The following is a 24730-nucleotide window of genomic DNA, read 5'->3' as shown; positions in this document are numbered from 1 at the left end:
CAATATTGCAGGAAGCCGCGCCATAGGAGAAAAACGAGGTCCCCGTTTGCTAAAATTTTGCTGTTCTTATGAATTACAGTACAGGCTTTAGTAGAGCTATAATGTTGAGTTATATATTTCTCGCTGTCTTTTTAGCTCTTGCAGTAAATGTAAACTCAATTCAAAACTTTGATTGCGACTTCTCTAGCGGAACATTGTGTCCAGGTAAAAATGTAAAAAGTTATAATTTTTTTACTTCTTTAAGTAAAATACGACGCCAAAAAGACCTAAAGGGTTATATGCTTTAAAATAAATAAAAATACATATTTTGTCAAAATTTGTAAAGTGTCATTATTTTAATTTTGAAGATGTATCTATGATACGGTTAGGAATGCCCTATCAACAAAAAGGGCGCTGGAATAAACTATATTTTTTGCAGTCGTTTGATACCGCAGTATTAAGTTTATGTATGACAAACTTTGCAATGTTTATATTATAACTACTGTACAAATATTTTAAATACGATAGCACGTTTGTATACAACGTAATTATATTTTACCTTGGGGCTATGTTTTTATAATATAGCTTCTTTGGTTTTATAGAATTTGCGACACCAATGTTATCAGATCGGTTTATAGCCTACAAGATTCTAAATTCTGTGGGATAGCCTATATAAAAGTGTCCAGGTGTTGATTAAGCCGGTAAACATCTTGTTCTAGTCACAGCGTCTATGTTATTAAACATTGGATTTTTATAACCTGAAACTTTTTTGCCAATTTTAAAAACACGTTTTTTCGGTAAGTTTTATATTCACCGATCTGTACATGTACAATGTACATGGACACAAAACTTAATCAATTTGTATAACGACCGCTTTATTCCACAACACATAATTTAGGTATTTTATATAGTAGGGTAGGGGAAGATGGGACACCTTTTATTCTAACTTCTTGTCACATTTGGTAGTAAACAATAACAATTAAAGAATTATAAAAACCTTATTCAACGACTCCCATAAGCCATTGTTAATTGTTTAAAACACGATCAGGGCATTTAAATAAATGTGTTGCCCCAGGTGTCCCATTTCCCCCACTTACTATACTATTCTCGTTTTATCCAACCGCAGGTACTTACCTGGCCTCAAACACTTAGTTAGAAATCGTAATAAGTAGTAAGGTTCGTCAGTAACATTGCGCGATGGCTCCATCTGCATACGTCATATATATTGCGGCACCGGCGAAGTAAAACAAAAGCGATTATGTCTTATACTATTCGTCATATAGTACTGTGGAGTAAGATAGAATACTTTTTAGCACAAAATCTCATATTTCCTGATTGTGTTTGAAGAATAATTAACGCACTTTTAGAGTCACGGTGCTACACGATTATACATTTGTGTAGACTACATAATCGTTGTTTACTCCCAAACGGAACAAGGAAAAGGAATGAATGACCTGCCCAATTTTACCCAAACCTACTATAACCTGAAGTTTGTTTCCGACACCTTGTGTCCGCTTACGGGTTTCTATTTGCATAATTGTGTTTCTTTTTCGTTTTTTTTTCTGTAAACTTAGGTTAGTAATGTGAACTATCCAACAGTGAACACATGGTTAACAGTCTTACATTTTACAAGATCTTAAAAGCTACCATTAGTAGCAGCAAAAAGCATCATCGCAAGTTGAACCCCCAAGTTGCGAGCGCTCTAAACACTGTTTCACAAAGGCTGCGTTACTATTATCGTGTTTGTGGCCTATAGCATGGCCTAATTATGCAAACATATCCAATAAGTACAGCTTGTTTGTGAAACTATAGATACTCCAAAAACTATAGATACTCCAATACGTATAAGAGTATCTATGGTGAAACAGTTGGATTCTTGCTACCGAAATTAATAAAAGATTACTAGAGAAAAAGCGTAAAAAAGAGAAGGTAAACAAAAAAGGTATTTAGACTGGCGCCAAATTTGAAAGTCAGTTAAAAGATACATGTCCCATCAAGTTGCAAGGGTGTATTTTGTAGTTAAAAACATTATCATTAAACACCAAACCATACATTCATTATTATTTGGTGCTAGTAAAGAATCCTCCTCCACCTTATTTGCTAACCCCTAAAACTAACACCCTAATAACCACCAACCTGAAACACTTTTCACCAGCCTATTCTTGTATGTACCAAAGGATTTTTCACTAGTGCCTGTTATTCAGCAACAGGTGACAAAAACAAAAAGGTGTTTGAATTGCTTCAATATGTGTTACTGCACTGAATTGTTTAATTTCCTAACTACTCTTGTGTTGAGCCTAATAGAACTCTGACACTCTTTCCTGCCGTTCTTATCTACAGCGTGTTTCAACGACTGTTGTTTTGTTGTTGATTCTCTTTTCTACCACTTTTTAATTAATATGATCTTTGCTATGTTTTTTTTAGGAGATAAATAAAATTATTTAATGTAGCCAACGTGGGTTTATATTACAGGTTGGAGCCAGAAACCATTTGACCACCATGACTGGACAGTTCGTAACCCTTCAACAATTCAAGAGAGATTGGATCCACTTCCATCTCACAGTATTCGTTATGGTATTAAAAAAAATATAGTTATAGTTTTATCTCTGTTTTTGGTTTCTTCAACTGTTGTTTTGTCACTATATCCTGTCTTATCGTTTAAAATATTTTTAATCTTTGCTACCGTAATCGAAGAGACAAATAAAGTTATTAATATAGGTATTATATTATTTTAGCCTACTGCACAGTGCATTAATTGTTACAACCTAAAACATAAACTGACTTTCATATAAAATATAGCATTGTACAAGTAAATGACCCACAAGCATTTTATTTTGATAAATCAAATACCATTTACATCTACCAAAAATTTCTACTACCCAATTTACTTCCAGATGTAATGAACAAGACCTGAGAACAGAAATGCTTGTCTGACTCTTAATATTCTTGCTATAATCAGTTCATTTATTCATTTAAAACATGTTCACAGGTGGTCCATTTGCTCATATAAATGCATCTAGAACAGGATGGAGATTTTCCAGAACAACAACACTAGTTTCACCATTGGTGGTTTTAGAAGGTAAATGAATTTAAATTATAAAATCTGTATTACAGGGTTGTTGAATTTGTGTCTCACTTTTGTAAAATGACAGCCGCTGTGGCAAAGTGGTTAGCGCGCCAGCCTCCAACACAGAGGTAATGGGTTCAAGGCTCGTTGCTGCTACCATTGTGGGCGTATATGTCTTTGGGCAAGACACAGCTGGCATAAAGTGTATGAAACAAAACACCCATGGACATGTTATAACGACTGTCATTTTTCGGCCATGAGAGGATAAAAAAAGTTGCATTTATTGGAATATAACAGCATAATAGTAAAGCAATATCTTTACAAAACCGAAATATTATGTTACAATTTTGTCATTTACTTTTTAATAGCGGGGAAAGAATACTGCTTGGATTTCTGGTTTTACCAACGCAACACAAACTATGGAGAAAGATTGAATCTATACGCAGTTAACCATGTTAATGTCCAAAGCTTGTTTCAATCTTTTGTTTCTTTTCAAGATACTTGGAACAATGGGCTAGCCCAGGTTAAAGGTCAAGGATCTAAAATTAAGGTGGTTAATTTGAAAAAATATAATGTAAAAAATTGAAATTAAAAAAAAACAAAGTGATTTCAGTATGTAGCAAAGTTACCACTATTATGGGTGTATTTAAAAAAGCTTTCGTTGTTTATTTATGGAAAGTTATGACTGTTAGAGCGTTTGACCACACTTTATGAATACAAACCATTATCAAACAATGGTTTATTAGTTTTCATTATTTGTAAACATTGAAACTTTGTTCTACATTCCGAAACATCTCTTGCCTGTTATTCACTGTGGTAATTTGTGACTAATATAAACTTAGGAAAGGTTAGTAGGGTAAAAACAATTCCAAAACAGCTGTTTTCCAGTTACATTGTACCTGACAGGGACCTATTTCTTTTATAAAAGTCTTTTCATTTTGATGAACTGTAGGTTTACAGTTTGAGTTTAAAATGTTTACAGTTTGAGTTTGAAGCTATCAGCGGAAGGTATATACGGCATACCAATGTTGGTTTGGATAATATAACTTTATATGAGGGACAATGCCCACCATTTAGATTCAATTGTAGCTTTGATCTACCCAATCCATTGTGTCCAGGTAAAACAAGTTGCATTTTTTGCAATACCCCATTTACATCAATTTAATGATATTTTTGCAATAGATTTAGATAAATGAAACTATTGCATATATTTATTTGAAATAGCTTTTACCAGCTTTCAAATTATTAAATAAATTTTCTTGCAATTTAGATTGTACATTTGTTTTATTAACTGATTTTTTTAAGCATTAGTGTAAAGGGCCAACTGAGGCCTAAATAGCCTCACTGTAGCAATTTACCCATTTACTTAAAACAGGCTGGACAACTTCATCACTTGACCCAATCAACCCAGAATTCAACATGTCTACTAACACAATAAACACAAGACTCACTGAAACATCTGAACACACAGGAAATGGTTCTCTATTTTATTGAATCACCTAAGTAAATTAAATGAATAAGAACTCTGATGTCCAAACTGCATTTATATCTTACAATCAGAAATAGTTTTATACCCATTTTTTTGTATCAAAGGTTCATAAAAATGATAAATATTCCTTGGAAAATATATATACATATTAAACTCCCTTTTTGATAGGCCAAAGGCCACATTTGATCTGAATACAAGGGTATATGGCTTGCCTAAGCATGAGACCCCACCCATGTAGAATTTAATCTTATCTGAACAAAACATTAAGTTTTACTACATAGTATCAATTGTTATTAATAAATGTTTCAGGTGGTATGCATGCAAATGTATTTTCAACATACACTTCAGTGCTTATGTCTCCAGAGATTGTTCTAAACGGTATAATAACAATTTATTCAATTAAAAAATTATAAACCTTGCTGTAATTGTAGTATATTATGTTAAAAATTTAAGCGCCTTTTTCTTTTTTTTGGCCGGTTTGCATATTCTGCAACATAGTTTTTGCAAAACAATCTTATAACATTTTTTTATTTATGTTTAAAATACAATAGCTAAGATCAAATTATTTAAATATTAAAGCAATACATATTACCTAAGGTGAAATTTAAAAAAATCGTTAAATAAATAAACTGTTTTCAGACCATCGTGTATACTGCTTGGACTTCTGGTATTATTTGAACACAGAAATCCAACTGAGCTTAGAAATTATTCAATTCTCTAACACATTCCGAATCCAGAATGTCCTCGGATGGTTTAGCGAGAATTCAACTTCATGGAAACGGGGTCTTGTTGAAATTGAAAGAAACAACATAAAGGCTCAGGTGCGTAGAAAGTGTGTTGGGACTTGCATTAAAAAGTGGTTGTGAAAAAATCGTAGCTGTGTTTTTGAGGTTAGATTGCACGAAAATAACACAAGCTATAAATGTAAGAAAATATAAATACTGGCTGTACTGTATTTAGTATATGCTATGGCTTTGTGCACCCCAGGCACCCATATAAGTCTACAATATATAGTGTTAAGAATATTCAGAAGGTTTTTATATTAATTTGAACATTGTTACCATCATTATTTACAATTTGCATGAATATACCAAATGTGTTTTTACTGTGTTAATTTTTTGTCATAGATTTTAAAACACATTTTCATTTTTGTAAAATGCCTATTGTTAGCATGTCGTATAATTTCTTCAACAGATTGGCTTTAGAGCAGTTCAGTTGCAAACCAGTAGAATAGAGCACAGTATTGGTGTTGATGACATTACTATCTATCCAGGCCGCTGTCCAGGTAAAAATTAGGATTTCAAAATCAAATTGTATATGAATTAGGTCCTATATGAAGTTGCATGTTTAGTAAATGTATTTTGTCTAATCTTATTTTTCTTACAAAGTTACATAATTGGTAACTTTGCAGGCACAAGTTGTATGAAATATAACACCCATGTTAATTGCCCTGACATATGAGAATAAATGTGTGAAATTCATTCATTAGATTTACCATAAATATTATTATCATACATAAAAAGAAATTTAAATTTAGCTATGTTATTGAATTAAAATTAATATCTATCAATGGAAACTTTATCTTTACAGCCAGAATTATTCCAGCTTCATTTAACTGTAGTTTTGACAGAAAGAAAGATTACTGTTCAGGTAAATTTGTTACTATGTATTTTTTGTTACAATTTCTAGAAATTCAGACGATTTTTTCTATATATTTTGTCACAGCTGAGTTACATTGTTTAACTTATGGTTATAACCACACATAAATTTTCAGCTTCAAACTATTTTTTTGTAGGTTGGAGTCAAGGTCTTGAAGACTCTGCAAGTTGGGGCTACAAAAATGGAGGCTCCAGTCTTCTAATGAAATATCCACGCGACCGGTGTACGTTCATTCTATATTCTTTTGTTTAAAATAATCCAATTTATTATAAAAAGTAATTTTGCATTATTATACTTCTGAGGTGGTTCCTATAAAATAAAGGCAAGTTAACCTTTAGTATAATTACTTTAATAATTGAATGAATGAATGAATGTATGAATGTAACTTACTTTATCCTCGCGTGGCCGGAAAACGACAGTCGTTATCACACGGGTTTAACACCTCGTGCCATCTTACGAGTTACCATGTATGTTACTTTGTGGGTGATTATTTTTTTTTTGGATTTTTTTTATTTATGGCTGATAATTTGGACAACCCATTAGTGACCGCTGGGTTGGAGCAATTGTCACTAAGTGTCTTGCTCAAGGACACATACGCCCACAATGGTAGCAGCGATGAGCCTTGAACCCATTACCTAATGGTTACAGGCAGGCGCGCTAACCACTACGCCACGGCGCCGAAGTTTAATCCAACATAAAAACTATGATGAGTAATGCAGATTTGAATTCTTTGTTTCAGTTGAAAGATTTGCTTACCTTAACATAAGAAACAATGAAACAGCCACTCTTGTGTCTCCAACTATCTATCTAAACAGTAAGTAGATAAAATATTCGGAAATATAATAATTTCCCTAAAATAAATTGCTAAATTAATTTTTGCAGGAATGACTTTCGTTTATTAATTTTTTTTATTAAAATTTTTTTTTCTGCAGGAATGACTTTTATTCATTAATTTTTATGTAATGGGTAACTTCAGAAGTTCTATATATTTAACTTTGTGGGTGATTCCAAAACTCGTTGCTGCCACTAAAACTAGACTGTGCTCTTGGACAATACTTTTAATGATAATCAATCCAGCTCAATGGTAGCAGGCATGGGATGTATAAAATAGAACACCAGTGTTATAAAGTCTAACATTGCCCCGTCACATGAGGATAAACACAAATTGCTTCCTAAATCAAGCATCATATTACAGGTTCATCACAATACTGCCTTACCTTTTTTCATGAGGTGTCTGGTGGAAATTTAAACTTATACCATATGGTTGGTGAAACCACTAAGTTGGTTCGTACTTTCCCAACAACCTGGAGATGGTCGAGTTACATGCAACTGTTTAATTTCTCTCAATTACCTAACAAGGTTCATACTTTTCTTTACATTGTATGTATTTAATAACAGTCATCTAATGAGTTCAAGGCTCGTCGCTGGTACCATTGTGGGTGTATGTGTCCTTGGGCAAGACACTTAATGGCAATTGCTGTAACCCAGTGGTCACTAATGGGTTGTGCAAATTATTAGCCATACATAAAAAAATAAAAAAAATCCCAAAAAAATAATCACTCACAAAGTAACATACATGGTAACTCGTAAGCTGGCACGAGGTGTATGAATACCGTGTTAAAACGACTGTCATTTTCCGGCTACGCAAGGATAAACTAAGTTACATACATTACATGCATACATTTATATGGCTCCAATTTTTTAGAAAACTTGGTGGTACTTTTAGATTATATTTGAGCCTATCTATCTATAAACAATTTTTAATGGTATATACCCCTTTAAATTGACTGAATCATTAATCATAACCAATCTCTTCAATATTACAGTTCATATTTAAATCTGTTTCAGATAAAAATATTGTTTGCATGAAAATGACTTATCTAAATTTGACCAACATTATAAAATTCAATGGAATAATATTTTTTATTTTTAAATTGTATGATCCATTAATCATAACTAATCTCTTCATTATTGCAGTTCATATTCGAATCTGTTGGCTTGCCTAACCGAATACACAGGGCAAGTCTTGATGAAATTATAATGTATCCTGACGCATGCCCTTCTTTAAACTGCTCATTTGACAAAGCACCATTATGCCTAGGTACTAGAACATATAATTAAACAATGGCAGTAAAAACATCATTTTTTAGAGCATAATTTCCTGGAAGTTACTCTAGTTTTTAAAACTGTTTAGATTCATGTTTTACTTTAATCCGTTCAATTTTGCTGCCTACTCTTTAATGCAGGGGTTCCCGAACTTATTTTATCGTGGGCCAATATGTGAAATCATAATTATGCGTCGGGCAAGGTTTTCCTTGCTATAATGGCGACAAGACTTGTATTGGTCCAAATTTGGTTATAACGATTACTGTTAGTTAGGTCAGAAAGTTCGTTTTTTTGTTGAATCATGCAGCGGCATAACCCCTATACCAGAGTAACAAACGCGGCATGTTGGCTGATGCTGTGACTGTCATAACTATTTTTGTGACGTAACAAAGACAATGTAAATTATTACAAAAATCAATTAAACATTTTTAGACGATTTTTTTAAGTAATATGTTCATTTGTGAACCTATGCAATCGGTGATTTTGAAGTCCTCTGAGGGCCATTTATTTTGCTCCTGTTGGCCGCGGTTTGGGAACTCCTTTCAAAATAAATACGACTTTAATGTAAATTAATTGTAAATTAAATTGAATGACAAATATTCATTAATCCAAGATGGGCAGTAACAGTTCATATGACGTAAGTTTTTACATCAGTATTATGAGATGCTTTTTTATTGCAGGTTGGTCTACGTCTCGATATGGTATACAGTGGAGAATATACAGAACATCTCAACCAGCATATCATAGAGGACCAACTACTCCTTATAGGGACCACTCCGGAAATGGTTTGTTTTTAACAATTTTCCACATTTTATCATAGGGTTATATGAAAGTTTAAATAGTTTACAGTAAAAATGGAGGTATTGTAACATAGCAGAGAAATGTTTTCTATTTTTATGTATACTGTCTACTTAATACAATGCATTTTTTTTCCAATTCATAAAATCATATATTTTAGGTCTCTATGCATTTGCTCCCGCTAATTGGCAGTACAGTGTTGGTCTTGTTTCAAAGAAACTTAATTTAAAAGGTGGTAATAATGGTTTGTACTTAACTACTTAAAGGGGTTCTAAAATGTGTTAAAATAAAATAAATACGAAACCTCTTTTTTGCTAGTTTAATTTAAATAAAGAAGGTAAAAGAATAAGCAACTGATTTAAAGCAATTATTAATTGTTATGATACCAAAGAAAAATAAGTAATAATACAAGAAAATCAAAATCAACCACAAATTGACAAACATAAGTTAAAAAAATATATATTTTTACAGCAAATGAAAAATACTGCTTGGAGTTTTGGTTCTTCAATATTAGAAAATGGCCAGATTTAGGCTATATAGAAGTTGTTGCAAAACATGGTTCAAGAAGAAATGTTTTGCAAACTTTTACTCAATCTCACAATGATTGGCAACATGCACAAGTTGCTATTACTGGCCAGCCAACGCAAGTAGGATTGTGTTTTTTTTCAATTTTCTAGCTTTTAGTTCTTAAATTTTGTAAAATATATAAATATATACCTATATCCCAAATCTCTGGTGCGTTTCATCAACGACCTTCACTTGAAGAAGTGTTTTTGATTGAAAAATAATTTTCGGCCACACTGTAGGATTTCACATAAGCATAGAAAATTAGTTTTAAAAAAACACTCAAACACGTTTTTTTGTAATCACATAGAGATAGTATACACTTGAACAACAATATATTGTTTCTATTTTCAAGATTGAACTCTGGGTGAGGAGAGGACCAGCAAGTATTGATGACATCACAATGTATCAGGGTTCATGTCCGACTTCAGTCTTCAACTGCACTTTTGATGAGTCACCTGCGCTGTGTCAAGGTCAGTATATTACATCACAATACAAATTATTGCATTTTAAAATAAACATAAATCTTTGTAATAAGTTCCGCGAATCTGACCCTGATCTGATGTACATATAGTTGAATGATTCTTGTTTAGTAAAATACAGTAATGATCTGGTGTTACGAAAACGTAACCAACAAAAATCAATTCCAACCTCTAATGGAAACTGAGGAGTATATATTTTGCCTAAATGGCATCGTCAGTCTCTTATTCAAATAGAATGATAGAATGATTTAAATAAGAGACTAACGATGCCATTTCGGCGAAATATATTTCTCAATTACCATTAGTGGTTGGACTTGGTTTTTGTTGGTTACATTTTCGTAACACCAGATCATTAACATAAATCTCTCTTTTGATTTTTTTGTAGTCTTAAATGTAACTTACTTTATCTTTGCATGGAAAACTACACTCGTTAAACACAGGTGTTCTGTTTCACACACCACATGCCAGCTTCCGAGTTACCACGTATGTGGGAGCACTGGGTTGGAGCAATAGGTGTTGCTCTAAAATAGTTTCTAGCCCAAAGACATACGCCTACAAACGTAGCAGCGAAAATCCTTGAACCCACTACCTCTGGTTTACAGGCAGACGCGCTAACCAACTGTGCTACAGCACCAAATTTGCCTGCTACAATAGTTTCACAGTAGCCAACCTGCGAATCATAAGTGTTTTTCCCAAAGACACTTATAATGATAGCAACAGTATGGCAAGCTTTTAAACCACTAATACTGTTATGGACACGCCTCCGAGCTCACCCGCGACACAAAGGCACTGGCATGCCTTAGCCACATGACTTGCGCTATGTGCCGCAGTCAGCGTGTTTCATTATTAATTGTGTAGCTATGTAGTAATTAGTGTCGCTATGTCGCAATTTAGTGCCCTATATATACGTGTGTGCTCACCTTAGTTTTCATTCTACAATTTGGCGTCTCAATACAAACCCAAAAACACAAAAAATACTATACAATAAATAATGCCGTAGTGGTTTAGTAGTATACAGTGAAATAAATATTCATTCTGGTTGAAGGTTGGTTGGAAAGTAGTTTTTCTCGCTGGTCTTACACCGATGGTGCAAATACAACACAAGTAGGAGCTCCTACAACAGATTACTCTGGTAAAAAATTGCATTTAATTCTGTATTAGTAATTTTTTATATTTTCAATTCAAATAAATGTACTGTTGATGTAAAAATATTATAAAGATTTGCTTTTTAATTTTTTATTGCAAATATTTTAAATTTAAAATTGTGTTAGGTTAATGTAAACCTACTATTGTTTTTTCTTTTTAAAATTGGTAAATATATGTTTTAAATTAGGAGGCAAATATGCACTTGCTGGTGAAAATGTTGCCGGATTTGTCCCATTATTAGTTTCGCCAGGGATTGTTTTAAATGGTAAGTTTTTGACTTTCTGTTAAGTTATCATTGTTTTAGTTCCTATTGTATCTAATTTGTTTGTGCGGTGCCCCTCCCCAATCATATGCATTATGTTCTGCCTCAGTGATTTTGCCTTCTTCCTTTTTCTGTCTGGCCTCCTGTCTGACCTTGTTGGTCATTCATTCTAAACTGCTTGTGTTGTGAGGTGCTCTTAATAAACTTAACTACTGACTTAACACTTTCTTTATGCCTGATCACACACTATTGGTGTAGTACGACATACTGCAAAAGCTGGCCTGTGGCCATTAGAGTGGCAAACAAAGATAACAGAAATAATACAGGGATATAAATAACCGAACCAATCGAAAGTCTAATTTTCTTCAGTAACGTAATATTTCATCTTTTTTATCGAAAGTGACACTTAATGCACACGAATTTCCCTTTACAAAGACGAAGACATAATTCAGCATACCAAAATTCATGTCTGTCTATCTGCCCACTCCTAAATATATATTTCACCACTTTCATATAAATATTTCATCCCTTTTGTAGAAAGTGACACATACTGCTTGGACTTCTGGTTCTACATCTCTGGTACAGCAAGATTAGATGTTGTTTATTTAGGAGGGGAGTTATTAAATTACAAGGACCAAGTGTTGACTTGGTTTAATACTCCAGCTACGAAATGGCAGCATGGAAAAGTTGAAATAAAGAGAACAACCTATCCTATTAAGGTTTGTATTAAATTAGTTGCAGGCAAATCTAAATTTATTGAAGGGTAGAACGGTTTGTATAGTTCTGTGGGGTAAAATGGGACACCTTTAGCACATTATATCCAAATATCCTGATCGTGTTTTAAACAATTAACAATGGTCTATATGAGTCGAAAGGGTATGGTTTTATAATTCTTTGAATGTTCTTTGTTTACTACCAAATGGGACGAGAAATAGAATAAAAAAGTGTCCTATCTTCTCCCACCCTACTATATCAATACTTAAGCATTTTAATAATCTTTATTGTTTCAAAATGATAAGGTTTATAGTAACCTGGTGAACAGTTTGTTTTTTTTAAAAAAAAGCCATGATTTTTATTTTAAAAACTATGATTTTGCTACTTTAAAATAATATAAAATTGTAAAAGACTTTATCTCCTATACTATAAACTAGTAACCTGGTACTCAGGTTTTAGCTATATTTTTATTTTAAAGTACTGATTTTTCTAAAAAATGTAACTGTTATTACGATAGATTTACTCCAAAATCTTTTATTACTCCAGATCGGATTTCACGCTACGAGAAATAACCAATCAATAATTGCAGTTGATGACATCACAATGCAACCCACAAGCTGTAAAAGTGAGATATTTTGCAGTTGAAGAAGTCATAAAATTTCAACTAGTGTTTTTCCAGATCCTACACTTCATGTACCTGCCGATCAGTTCAGTTGCAAATTTGATATTACATCCTCGTTTTGCAAAGGTGGGTGTATTGTATTCTATTTGGGTGAAATCCCATGACTTGGGACTTAGGCAAGCAAATACCTTTTACCCAAGATGAGAAAATGTTTTTTTCTAAAGGAGAGTTCTTTCTTGTTCTTTCTAAATTTGGCGTCTAAAATTATGGCGCTAGATCAAAACCTTAAATTTAACTCTGATTCATTTCTAAGCAAAGCTAAGTGTATTCTATTCTATATGGGTGAGGTCCTATTTCATAGAAGTAGCAAATTTTCATCTCTTTTAACCTCTAAAACACTGCGGTGTTACTTCAAAAATGTGCAAAGAAAATGTTAAATTTGTGGCTGTTTAACAACCTGTACTTTTCCCATAACTCATGTGAACAACTGTGTTCAATTACCAGTACATTATCATTGCAACCAGGCGTGGATTTATGAAGCTATAACACTCGGAACTATAAGTTTAATTTAGCAATCAGGGTTTAAACGACCTGCAGCTACTAGAACAGTATTACGGTAAACTGAAACGACATGTGTATTCATACCTTTCCTTTATCAAATGTGTTTTAAATAACTCTCTTTTATTTTCCAGGTTGGTCTCAGGGGCCTGGAAACAAGATGTTGCTATTTGCACAGGGTGCAATACCTGATACTTACTTGGAGCAATATGAACATACTAGAAATGGTAAGCATTTAATACATACAGCACATCTCATGCCAATATATAAATAGATATAACTCATTCATTTTTGAGTGACAGGGCATTAACAGTTAACGTAACCCAGCATTTCATTGTTCATTGTGTAGCCAAGTGTTTGGACAATTCATAAGGGAACACATGTCTCAAAGACATAACTGTTTTTTTGAAACACATTCCTTCATAATAGTAGCAGAGTTGAGCCACTGTTCGACAGTGTCAGAATTATACAAAACTAATATAAAACAGGCACGAGGTGTTTGAGATAGAACCTCCCTTGGTATAGAGTCGCCCACCATCCAAGGATAAACAAGTTTTTATTAATTTAAGACATATTTGATAAACAAACTCGAAATGCTAAGCATTCATTATACCCTTACACAAATGAATGAATGTAACTTACTTTTCCTCGCGTGGCCGGAAAAAGACAGTCGTTATCACACAGATTTAACAGCTCGTGCCAGCTTAAGAGTTACCATGTTTGTTACTTTGTGGGTGTTTTTGTTATGTATGGCTGATAATTTAGACAACCCATTAGTGACCACTGGGTTGGAGCAATTGCCGTTAAGTGTCTTGCCCAAGGACACATACGCCCACAATGGTAGCAGCGTTGAGCCTTGAACACATTATCTCTGGGTTAAAGGCAGGTGCGCTAACAACTATACGACGGCGTCGGACACAGAACATTAATATGCTGTATCTCTTGGAGTTGCCCTCCACACAAGGATAAACTATATTTTATTAATTTAAATTTTTCACCACAATCTTGTACACAGGTGGTCGATTTGCTTATGTACCAGACCTCCGAGATGGTAAGACTTCTAATTCAGTTCAGCTTGTTTCGCCAATCGTGACTTTAAACAGTGAGTAAATATGTTTAAATTTTAAATCCCAAAGCAGCTTTGACAAACTTGTACTTTTCACATAAAAGTAATTTTATATTAAAGTGCAACTCTTTGATTTAGTTGTAGGTAATAATTTTAATAACTTTTATTTGTCTTTTTGATTAGGTTGACAAAGATTTAGAAATATTCTAAAAGTAAAGACAAGATATAGCGAAAAAACAACAGTTTTTAAAATAGGCTTACAGTTAAAACCATCTTACATTTAATTGAAAGTAAATAAGTGGGTTCCTAATTGAGTCACCAACTGAGATTAAAATGGCTTTTGATCATTATGTAACAGTTGTAACATTTAAAAAGTATACATTGCAGTTTCACAAATTGGGTCACCAAAGCTTTACTATTTCTTTATGCTAATTTATATTTACCTTATCTTTTTAACTGCAAGCGTGTTTTAACAGCTGCTGTTTTGTCGCTATATCCTGTCTTTTTGTTTAAAATATTTTTATAGTTTTTTTATACTACCCTAATCGAAGAGACAAATAAAGTTATTGTTACTATTATTATTAACTGGCTAAAGGTGGCTGTACACAGTATCTGGCATGCAAATTCGCCTGCGAAGTCGTATGCAAACCCATTACCGAGTTCCGCATGCGGCAGCGAAATCCGGACAAAACAGACAAAACGGACGAATTCCGGATACTGTGTACAGCCACCTTTAAAAGTTGGGATGAATTATGCAGAAATATTTCCGTGCAGCCACTTCAAGGTATTGTCTCACTGCTGCATATTTAAACAATGGAAGAAGTGGGAATTATAATTTTGCTGTGCATCAAGTCAAAAATAACGTCACAGCAGTGATATTTAGATCAACAAAAAAACAGTTTTGGTGGAATCAGTTTGGTAGAACTATCAGAGGGTCTAATATACCCGTTCAGGTTTGTATGGTTGCTGAGTTGTTTGCTTTTATATTCTGTAGAACTGCTCATGTAGCTCAATTGCTTAACTGTAAAATAAAAGCTGTCACAGCCAGATTGGATAATTTCCGGCTAATTTTGCGGGACCATTTGGTTAACTCAGTGGTTAAACATTTGCCTTTTAACAAATGCTGGTTGCTGTCAACATTGTGTTGGTGTGTCCCCTTAAGCAATACAAGATCATTGCTCCAACCCTCTAGTCATCCAAATTGACATAAAAACAGCATTAAAATAACAAAAATAAGCAAAAATTGACATGCATTGGAACTCATAAAGCATGAGGTGTATAAAAAAGAACACTTGTGTAATATTTTTTAAAATTGCCATGCGAGAACAAATCTGCTCATGAATAAGCAAATCATGTTTTGAAAACTTCAATTGATATAATAACATTTTTTTTATTGTATTCCACAGTATATTTTTGAAATCGTTTTTCCCCGGAACCGCAGAATATCTGATTCTTTGTTTCTTGATGATATTGTATTATACCCAACTTCTTGCCTTGACTTGCCATTCAACTGCAGTTTTGACCATTCCCAGCTATGTTTAGGTAAATTTTACTTTGTAAAAAATATTTTCGTTTTTCTACTACTTTTACATAATAGATGTATTTTAAATATAGTAGGGTGGGGGAAGATAAGACACCTTATCATTCTATTTTCTTGTCACATTTTTTAAACAAAGAAAACTCAATTAATCATAAAATCGTATTCTCACGACTTCCATAGACCGTTGTTTAAAACACGGGATCTTTAGATATTCTGTGCTAGAGGTGTCCTGTCACAGATTAAATAGATTACAATTACTTGGTGTGATTGTCAAGGCAAAACTAAAATTATTAGTTCAGTAAAGACTACCTGTACTTTATTTATAAAATTTTTTTTGATTTGAGAACATTTTTTTTCTTGAGTTTTTTGTTTACTAAGAAGTTATTTCTTAGGTTGGTCCCAAAGCAGATCAGATCAACTTACATGGCGCTTAAGAAATAGACCAACTTCATCAAGAAACACCGGCCCTCAATATGAACACACTGAAAATAGTAAGTCTAATTTTGTTTAAGACGTTTGAGCTAGGAATATTGTATTATCACTTCTTAGCATAGAGAAACATTTGGTGTAACGGTCACGCCTTGTATCCAAAATAGTATTTCTTTTTTATATCAATAAGCGTGTTTTAACAACTGTTGTTTTACGTTACTACCGGCCTTTTAGCGGTTGCCAACTCTTTTGTTCTTCGTTATCGTAACCGAAGAGATAAAATAAATTGCATTCATTTATTTACCCACAATTTTGCACATGTGATAACTCATAAACAAGCACTGTCACGGCTAGCGCATATCATTCTCAAACAAGACCTTGTCATGCTTTGTGCGCTATGGTTGTACCAGTATTACTTGGATTTTTTGAACACGGACTTTACCAGTATAGAATAGAATATTGCAAAGACAAACTTTACTTTCCACACATAGATGGAATAGATCTTAATTCTTAACTTGTTTTATTTTGATAAACAGAGGGTTACTATGCATTTGTGGAAGCTGATACTGGTACAGCCGGTAACCGTGGTGCAATGTTCTCGCCAAGAATTCATCAGAAAAGTAATAAAGACATTTTGTGTTTCTTTATAAAAAATCACAGCAAACAATCAATAAAAATATTTGCGTATCAGGTAATGTCACATATTGTTTCGATTTCTGGTACCACAAAAGGGGTGAGCTTGGTGCTGGAGGTCTGTTGAATGTATTTAAAGCAAGTTCAAAGCGTTCCACCAAAAGAAATTTAATCAAGAGTTTCTCTGAAGTTCACACTCATTGGAGACATTCTTTAATTGAGATGAACGGAGAAGCAGAACCATTTATAGTAAGTTTAGCATGTATAATATATCATACATGTCTTGCTGCGTTTTACTGTCCAATGTCCATTTTTAATGGTCTATTATAATACATCACATGTCAATAATAATATGGTATAAATATTATTTTAGCAGCTCATCCGGTATAAAAACGTAGTTTATTTCCAACAAAGAACAGAAGATACAATAACCTCATATAATTTCTTTCGTCATCGAGTTTTCCTTTAGACTGCGGCGTGTTTTTTGCCCTAACACTATCTCCTCCTTACAGTGCCCTTTTCACGCTTATCTTGCCTTATATTTCCCCTTTTTCATGTTTTTCGCTTGCCTGTACTGTGCGTTACATTCGCTGATGAAGTCTCGGCATATGACAGATGAAACGTTGGAAATACAATAATTTTTTAGACCAAATGAGCCGCTAAAATATTATTTATAATATGCCTTGTAGCAGAAGTAACATAATAATATAGTAGTTTTTTATACATAAGACAAATATACTCATGCCTCTCATGTACATAAAGATGCTTTATATATTTTACGATAATATAGTATTAATTATACCAAAAATAAACCCAGTAAAAACTTTTCAGATTGGATTTGAAGTTTTACTTGGTAACGATAATTCCGATATCGCAATTGATGATGTTGCAATGTATGAAGGGAACTGTCCTGCTCCAAAATTCAACTGCACTTTTGATGATGATGTGCCACTTTGTGAAGGTGAGGCCATTAATGTGAAATACACACTTGACTACTTGGATTTTTATTTTCCATGATTCTATTCTATTCTTTGAGGGTGAGGACCTTGTTAAGGACCTGGAATTTTCGCCAGATTTGGCCCATTACCCTAACACCCCGGCGCCATGGCATAGTGGTTAGCGCGCCTGCCTGGAACCCAAAGGTAATGGGTTCAAGGCTCGACGCTGCTACCATTGTGGGCGTATGTGTCCTTGGGCAAGACACTTAACGGCAGTTGCTCCAACCCAGTGGTCACTAATAGGTTGTCCAAATTATCCGCCACACATAAAAAAATTAAAAAATTCCCCAAAAAATAATCACCCACAAAGTAACAAACATGGTAACGTAAGCTGCCACGAGGTGTAAAACCCGTGTGATAACGACTGTCGTTATCCGGCCAAGCGGGGATAAAGTAAGTTACATTCATTCACTCGGGGTGCCCATTTATGTGTTTCATGCACCAGCGCTACTTCATTTCAGACTTTATCGCCAACACAGCCCCAACTCTATTCGCAACACACAATCCAACCAACTACTTCCCATGATACTTTTCAATATTCAATTTCCTTAATCCCAGGTTGGACTATGGAAGATCCAGAAACAGGTCCTGAGCATGATAGATTTAATTTTACAAGAAGTCTCCGTCATAGGATTACTTCAGTAAGCCTAGTGCCATCAGATCATACTGGACAAGGTAATTTACAATTTTCTTATACTTTGTTAAAGTGTGCCTAATGTAGGCTACACTTGTTTCTAAGGAATTATAATATAATTTTTGTAATAGTTAACTTTGTTCTCTGGAAAATAGTATTCAAATCTTTTAACTTCATATTAATATATTGTTTCATGCTTCATTTCATCTCCAATGATGTATCCTAACAATCTACTGAGTATAGGTTATAAATCTCTTTTTTTATCTGTTTTTGTCATTACATATCCTATCCAGTGACCAAATACTTCACAGATAATAGGTTACCTTGATTTTAAACTTTGTTCTAAGCAGAAAGTCAAATATACTAATGATATATTCGACTTTTTTGTAACTTACCGAACCATCACTATAGCAAATAACATAACAAAGATTTTTGTTGGAAAAAATACCTAACAAATTTAATATATTACTAGGTGGAAAATTTGCGTATATACAAAGGTACCAATACTCTTCATGGGCCACTACATCAGCTTTGCTAGTTACACCAAACATTTCAATTGAAGGTAGATATATGTTAAAATGCTCAGACCAAACGTATTTCCTATAAATATACTATAGTGTTTTAGTTAAAAAAGAACAAATCCAACATTATTAATCTGGTGCTTAGAAAACGTGACCAACAAAAATCAAGTCCAACCACTAGTAGTAATAGAGAAATATATTTCGCTTAAATGGCATCGTCAGTCTCTGCAAAAAAAGCATATAAAAATAAAGAAAAGTAACAGTATTGAGTGTTATTTCACATTTTTTTACATTTTTGAAATCTAGATTGTCAACTTTCGCAATATAATGTTAGTTTTATACTCTACTATAATCTAAACTTTACAGCAAACACATCGAGATGCCTTGACTTTTGGTACTACATCCAGGGTCGTACAAGTAGTCGTCTAGAAGTCTACTTGTATAATCATCCAACCAGCTTACAATATAATAATGTGCTGACTTGGTTCACACAGAGAACAACAGAATGGGTGAATGCTAAAGTTAATGTACCTGGATCTGCTCAGCCAATACGGGTAAGCAAGAAATAAGAAACATATGTATTAGTGTATTAAGTATGTAAACTGTAAATTAATCTTACACCCACTATCAAGTTGGAATAATATCTTACACATATGATACGATTGTTATATGTTGGTATATATGTTATAGTAATGAATAAATGAATAATTTATTGCATTCATTATATTCATTGCACTCATTGCACTCATTGCACCCATTGCACCCGTTGCACCCGTTGCACCCGTTGCACTCATTGCACTCATTGCATTCATTGCATCACAAAAAAACAACTATTAAAAGGGGATAAGGGTAAAATAACAATATAGACACAATTTGTGTTCTTACATTTTATTTTATCCACCAAAAAAACTAAAACTTTACACTAAATAGATTGGTTTCCACGGGGAGAGATCAGCCTACGCTAATGTATTGTTTGATGATGTTGTTCTTCTACCTACACAATGTCCAGATGACAGTAAGTGAAGCTATTGCTCCATGCACCTTCCTTAATGCATGAATTAATGGTGCAGAATGCTTCTGAAAGAAATTATCCGATTTATCCATTTATCATACCATAAAATTTTAAAACAGTCTAATCTACTAATTATAAAATACAAATTTTCCATATAATATCTTTGGTATTGTAATGGACATAATTTAAAATTTTAATACAATATTATCCTAGTTGTATAATTTTATTTTTATTTTATTTTAGCTGTTGGGCTATCTGAATTCACTTGTTCTTTTGATAAAACTAAAGACTTTTGTCACGGTAAGTCAAATTCATTGCTTTGTATTCAGGTTTAAACTCAATAGATCTTTACATTAAATGTTGGGAAATTAAAACGTCACAGCTGCACAACACATGATGGGCATTTGCATAACAATTGATTTACCCCGATGATAAATATTAACATACCATTTGATAACCATTATGTTTTTATTAAGGTTGGAAACAAAGTATGTCAGATGATCTTGACTGGTTGTTCATTAATAGAATAAATATAACTGAAACTCACGTGGTGGTGGAAAGACAGAGAAATGGTAAATTTAGATCAGCATTTTGAGTAATTTGCCCACAAATTACTCAAACAAATTATTTCATAAAATATGGTATGCTGCTTTTATCATCGTTGTCACACCTTAGGATTAAAATATGTGGTGTAAAAAAAAAATTGTTTATGATATACCCTAGCGGCTAACCACACAACGAATACATATTGTTTAAATTATTAATAAAATGTATCAGCAAACGGAAACATCATTTACACAATAAAATATGTTACAAAAAAAAACGAAGATATTTTATCTTTAAAAAAACACAGTTTTTTCTTATTTAAATTCATCTGTGAAAAAGGTGGGATGTTTGCTTATGTGCCAACAAGTAGATTTACAAATGGAACAAGGGCTGTTCTTCATTCACCAATTGTGATGCTTAACAGTAAGTCAATTACTGTAAATTAATTTAGTAATAGTAAATGCCTTTTTAGTTCTTGAAATATTACCAAAAAAGAGTTAATTTCTGCAACTACTGATTTTTTTAACAGACATAACTTTAAATTTATTTTTTATTCTTTAACAATTTTCTTTTTAAAAATTAAAAATATTGATCAAAAATTAAAGAATTTGTATTATCCTTTACCAGTTAAGGTAGGTTTAATCTATCCAAACTTAAACAGCAACTGAAGAATATTGTCTTTCTTTCTACGCACTAATGACGCATGCCTCTCCTGGTCAATTTCTTAATGTTTATGAGCATGATGGACAGTCCAAGCAACTGATTCATTCTGTGAACACACCTATCTACTGGCAAGGGATTCACATACCAATCAGATCTGAGAATCCTAATGCCCAGGTCAAATATATATTGCTGATATTTAAAAAAATCATTAATCTCTCAAAAACTGTGGGAGCATATTCATTTAATCTTATGTAGAAAATAACATCAAACTGGCAGATGTTACAACATGCTATAAATAACACTGCTCTATGTTTGGTGCTATGTATACTCTTACATTTATATGAAGTTTGTTTTAGGTCTAAATAGGGTAACCAAATGAAAAAAAACGTCCAAAACTAAGGTTTAGCAGTAATTTTAAAGAAATTCAATTAGTGTTGCAAACATGTTTATTACAAATTCTCTTGTTCATCTGGTACTTATGAGAAGCTCTGTGTAAAACTTTGCAGCTTTATGGTTTTTACATCTTAAACACAAATTAAAAAATATTTTGTCCTGGTTTTTCACTTTCTATTTAAACAAAGGTGCACCATGCACTTATTTACATGAATTTAAGTCTTATGAAAAGATCACTTAACTTTTCATATTACTTAAACATAGAATAAAAGGATTTTGTCACAGTTTTCGTTTGAAGCAATTGCTGGAGTTGGATCGGTTTCCAACATTTCTATTGATGACATCACAATACATAGTGGGTCATGCGTTGGACGAAACTTTAATTGCTCGTTTAATTGGGGTTTGTGTGGAGGTAAGGTGATATATATTATGTATTCACATACTTTTTTCCACGATTGCATTTGTTGTGTATTGTTGTACTTTTCCAACTTGAATAGTATATATGAAAAGTACAGAAATTAGTAAAAATATCGTGTTTGTGGTAATGCAGTTTTTGATGTATTAAAAAAAGACATAATAAAATATATAATTATTTTACTTCAGGCTGGTCTGCATCATCTGTTTACCTGAATTGGTTCTTTTCACCAAGCGTGAATACCCCAACATTTCAAGACCACACTGGAAATGGTATTTTAAACTTAATACAAACTGAAATTAAATTCAACTTCTTTCTTTTGCCAGAAGCATATCAATTATAACTAGTGTGTTTTAAAGGTTAATATAGACTTTTCAATTACTGTTTTGATTTTCTAAAATGTAATTCCTAAATTTAAACAAAAAAAATACACAAAAATAGTTAATCTTAAAATAACTTATGTAGCAATCTTAAATCCTACATAGTTTGTAGCAGTTATATCAACAGGTGGATACTATGCTGGTATTGTTGATGCTACAAACAGACCACCTGGCATAACAGCTGTATTAACATCACCCCCTATCACACTTGCAGGTAAATATTTCCATCTTATCATACATAGAACTCTTCTTATACTATCATACTTCGATAGTGATATTGTTAACATTTTTAGGTCAGCAATTCTTCATGTTAAGTTTAGTCCATTTTTAAGTTAACATACTAAAATATATTGTTTAATGTGTTCATGGTCACAGTTATTGTATAACACTAGGTTACAGTTAAAAGTTTTGTGCAACATTTTGTATTGCTTTTCAGTTGAACAAGTTTATTGTGTTGATTTTTGGTTAAAAAGTCATCAAGATTTCAACAACACAGCAATAGTAAATGTGAATAGCAAGTTATCTGGAAAAACATCTTTGGTGTCAACATGTCAAGTGATGACCAGTATTTGGGAGAATTGTGTTTCTTCTATTACTCCGAATGTTACTGGTTTGTACCAGGTAATGTAACCGAATTACAAAACTATTATTAATACCTGTTATTGAGCAAGACAGTAGATACTTGAAAAATTTTAATCCTTCGCTCCTACTATTGTGGACGTATGTGTCCTTGGGCAAGACACTTAACAACAATTGCTTTAACCCAGCAGTCACTAATGGGTTGTCCAAATTATCAGCCATACATAAAAAAATGAAAAAATCCCTCCAAAAATAAACTCCCACAAAGTAACATTCTTGGTAACTCGTAAGCTGGCACAAGGTATATGAATACCCGTGTTTATCGACTGTCATTTTCCTGTTACGCATGGCTAAATTAAGTTACATTTATTCAATCCAAACCAGTTGTCAATATTGTCCAGTAGTCCAATAAAAATACAAGTTCCTATATTGGCCATTATGTTGAATAAAATATCATGTGGTAACCTGCCAAGTTATTTCATCATGCTGGTATAAATATATTTTAAGTATGAATGCAAAGTGTAACACTGGTGGGAAAAAAGAAATAAGAATGAATAAAAAATTGTAACTTACTTTATCCTAGCGTGCCCGAAAAAACGACAGTTGATTATGTTTCTTACACCTTGGCCAGCTTACAAGTTACCAAGTATTTTACTTTGTGGGTGATTTTTTTTTGTTGGGATTTTTTATGTGTAGCTGATAATTTGGATAACTCATTAGTGACCACTGGGTTGGAGCAATTGCCGTTAAGTGTCTTGCCCAAGGATAGAAACAGCCACAACGGTAGCAGCAAAGAGGTAACGTGCCACAAAATATTTTGCAGATTGAATTCGATGTAATACGCGACACAGAGACTGTGTTCACAATTATGATTGATGACATCACAATCTATCCTGGTCCATGTGTCGTTTAATACAAAACAGAGAGACTTGGGATAAAAAATAAACGACTTTTGCATTTATTTGTATGTGTGTTGTGATTATGTATTAAAAACTTTAGTATAAGAAGAGCATTAATCCTTGTTGCCAAAAATATTCAATTCAGCAACAGTAGAATTGCTTGACTAGAAGAGCTACGCTAGGCATCATCAGAATTTACATTGAGAAGAATAGATTTTCCTACAATTTGTCTTTATTTCTTGCCCCCTAAACAACAAATAAACTGTCAAAAGCACTCTCTACTAAAAGTAAATTCAAAATAATTTAATATTCATCACAACTTAAAGCCTTACTTGAATGAGGTTGGTGCATCAGCCCCTTCGTTATTTGGTTTCAGTTTGAATAGGTAAATTGTAAGTCTCCATGTCCAAATATGCCAAGAGAATGCATTTTAAGCATAAGTGTAAAGTTTTCAAAAACGAAAGGTTTGCACAAATAAGAAATTTCTTGAAAAGATTTTTTATGTTTAAACACTTAATTACATTGTCACTCAATTAGGTTATTAACTAATAGTTTCTCCTCCGTTTCGAAAAAACA

General features: G+C 33.0%; 1 protein-coding gene across 1 annotated transcript; it reads left to right on the top strand.

Moving 5' to 3' along the window:
- The first annotated feature begins 7 nt into the window (after positions 1-7).
- On the top strand, positions 8-24271 carry LOC149741517 (MAM and LDL-receptor class A domain-containing protein 2-like). Its single transcript, XM_089892687.1, has 44 exons — positions 8-204; positions 2452-2553; positions 2969-3058; positions 3415-3596; positions 4029-4164; positions 4422-4523; positions 4845-4913; positions 5175-5356; positions 5730-5820; positions 6126-6185; positions 6331-6417; positions 6934-7008; positions 7390-7553; positions 8172-8295; positions 8981-9085; positions 9259-9330; positions 9570-9745; positions 10018-10135; positions 11190-11276; positions 11478-11555; positions 12090-12271; positions 12813-12891; positions 12946-13014; positions 13581-13673; positions 14462-14548; positions 15287-15465; positions 15919-16054; positions 16445-16543; positions 17018-17101; positions 17173-17363; positions 17946-18075; positions 18671-18787; positions 19219-19308; positions 19634-19821; positions 20198-20282; positions 20523-20579; positions 20756-20851; positions 21165-21248; positions 21487-21662; positions 22167-22293; positions 22485-22568; positions 22804-22890; positions 23113-23297; positions 24079-24271. The coding sequence occupies exons 1-44, from the start codon at positions 69-71 to the stop codon at positions 24166-24168; spliced, it is 5031 nt and encodes a 1676-aa protein (XP_089748813.1). The 5' UTR covers positions 8-68; the 3' UTR covers positions 24169-24271.
- The last annotated feature ends 459 nt before the right edge of the window (positions 24272-24730 follow it).

Source organism: Ciona robusta, chromosome 1 (assembly GCF_009617815.1).
Source record: "Ciona robusta chromosome 1, ASM961781v2".
Taxonomy (NCBI): domain Eukaryota; kingdom Metazoa; phylum Chordata; class Ascidiacea; order Phlebobranchia; family Cionidae; genus Ciona; species Ciona robusta.
The sequence above is the reverse complement of the archived record's forward strand: the minus strand, read 5'-3'. Positions and strand labels throughout refer to the sequence as shown.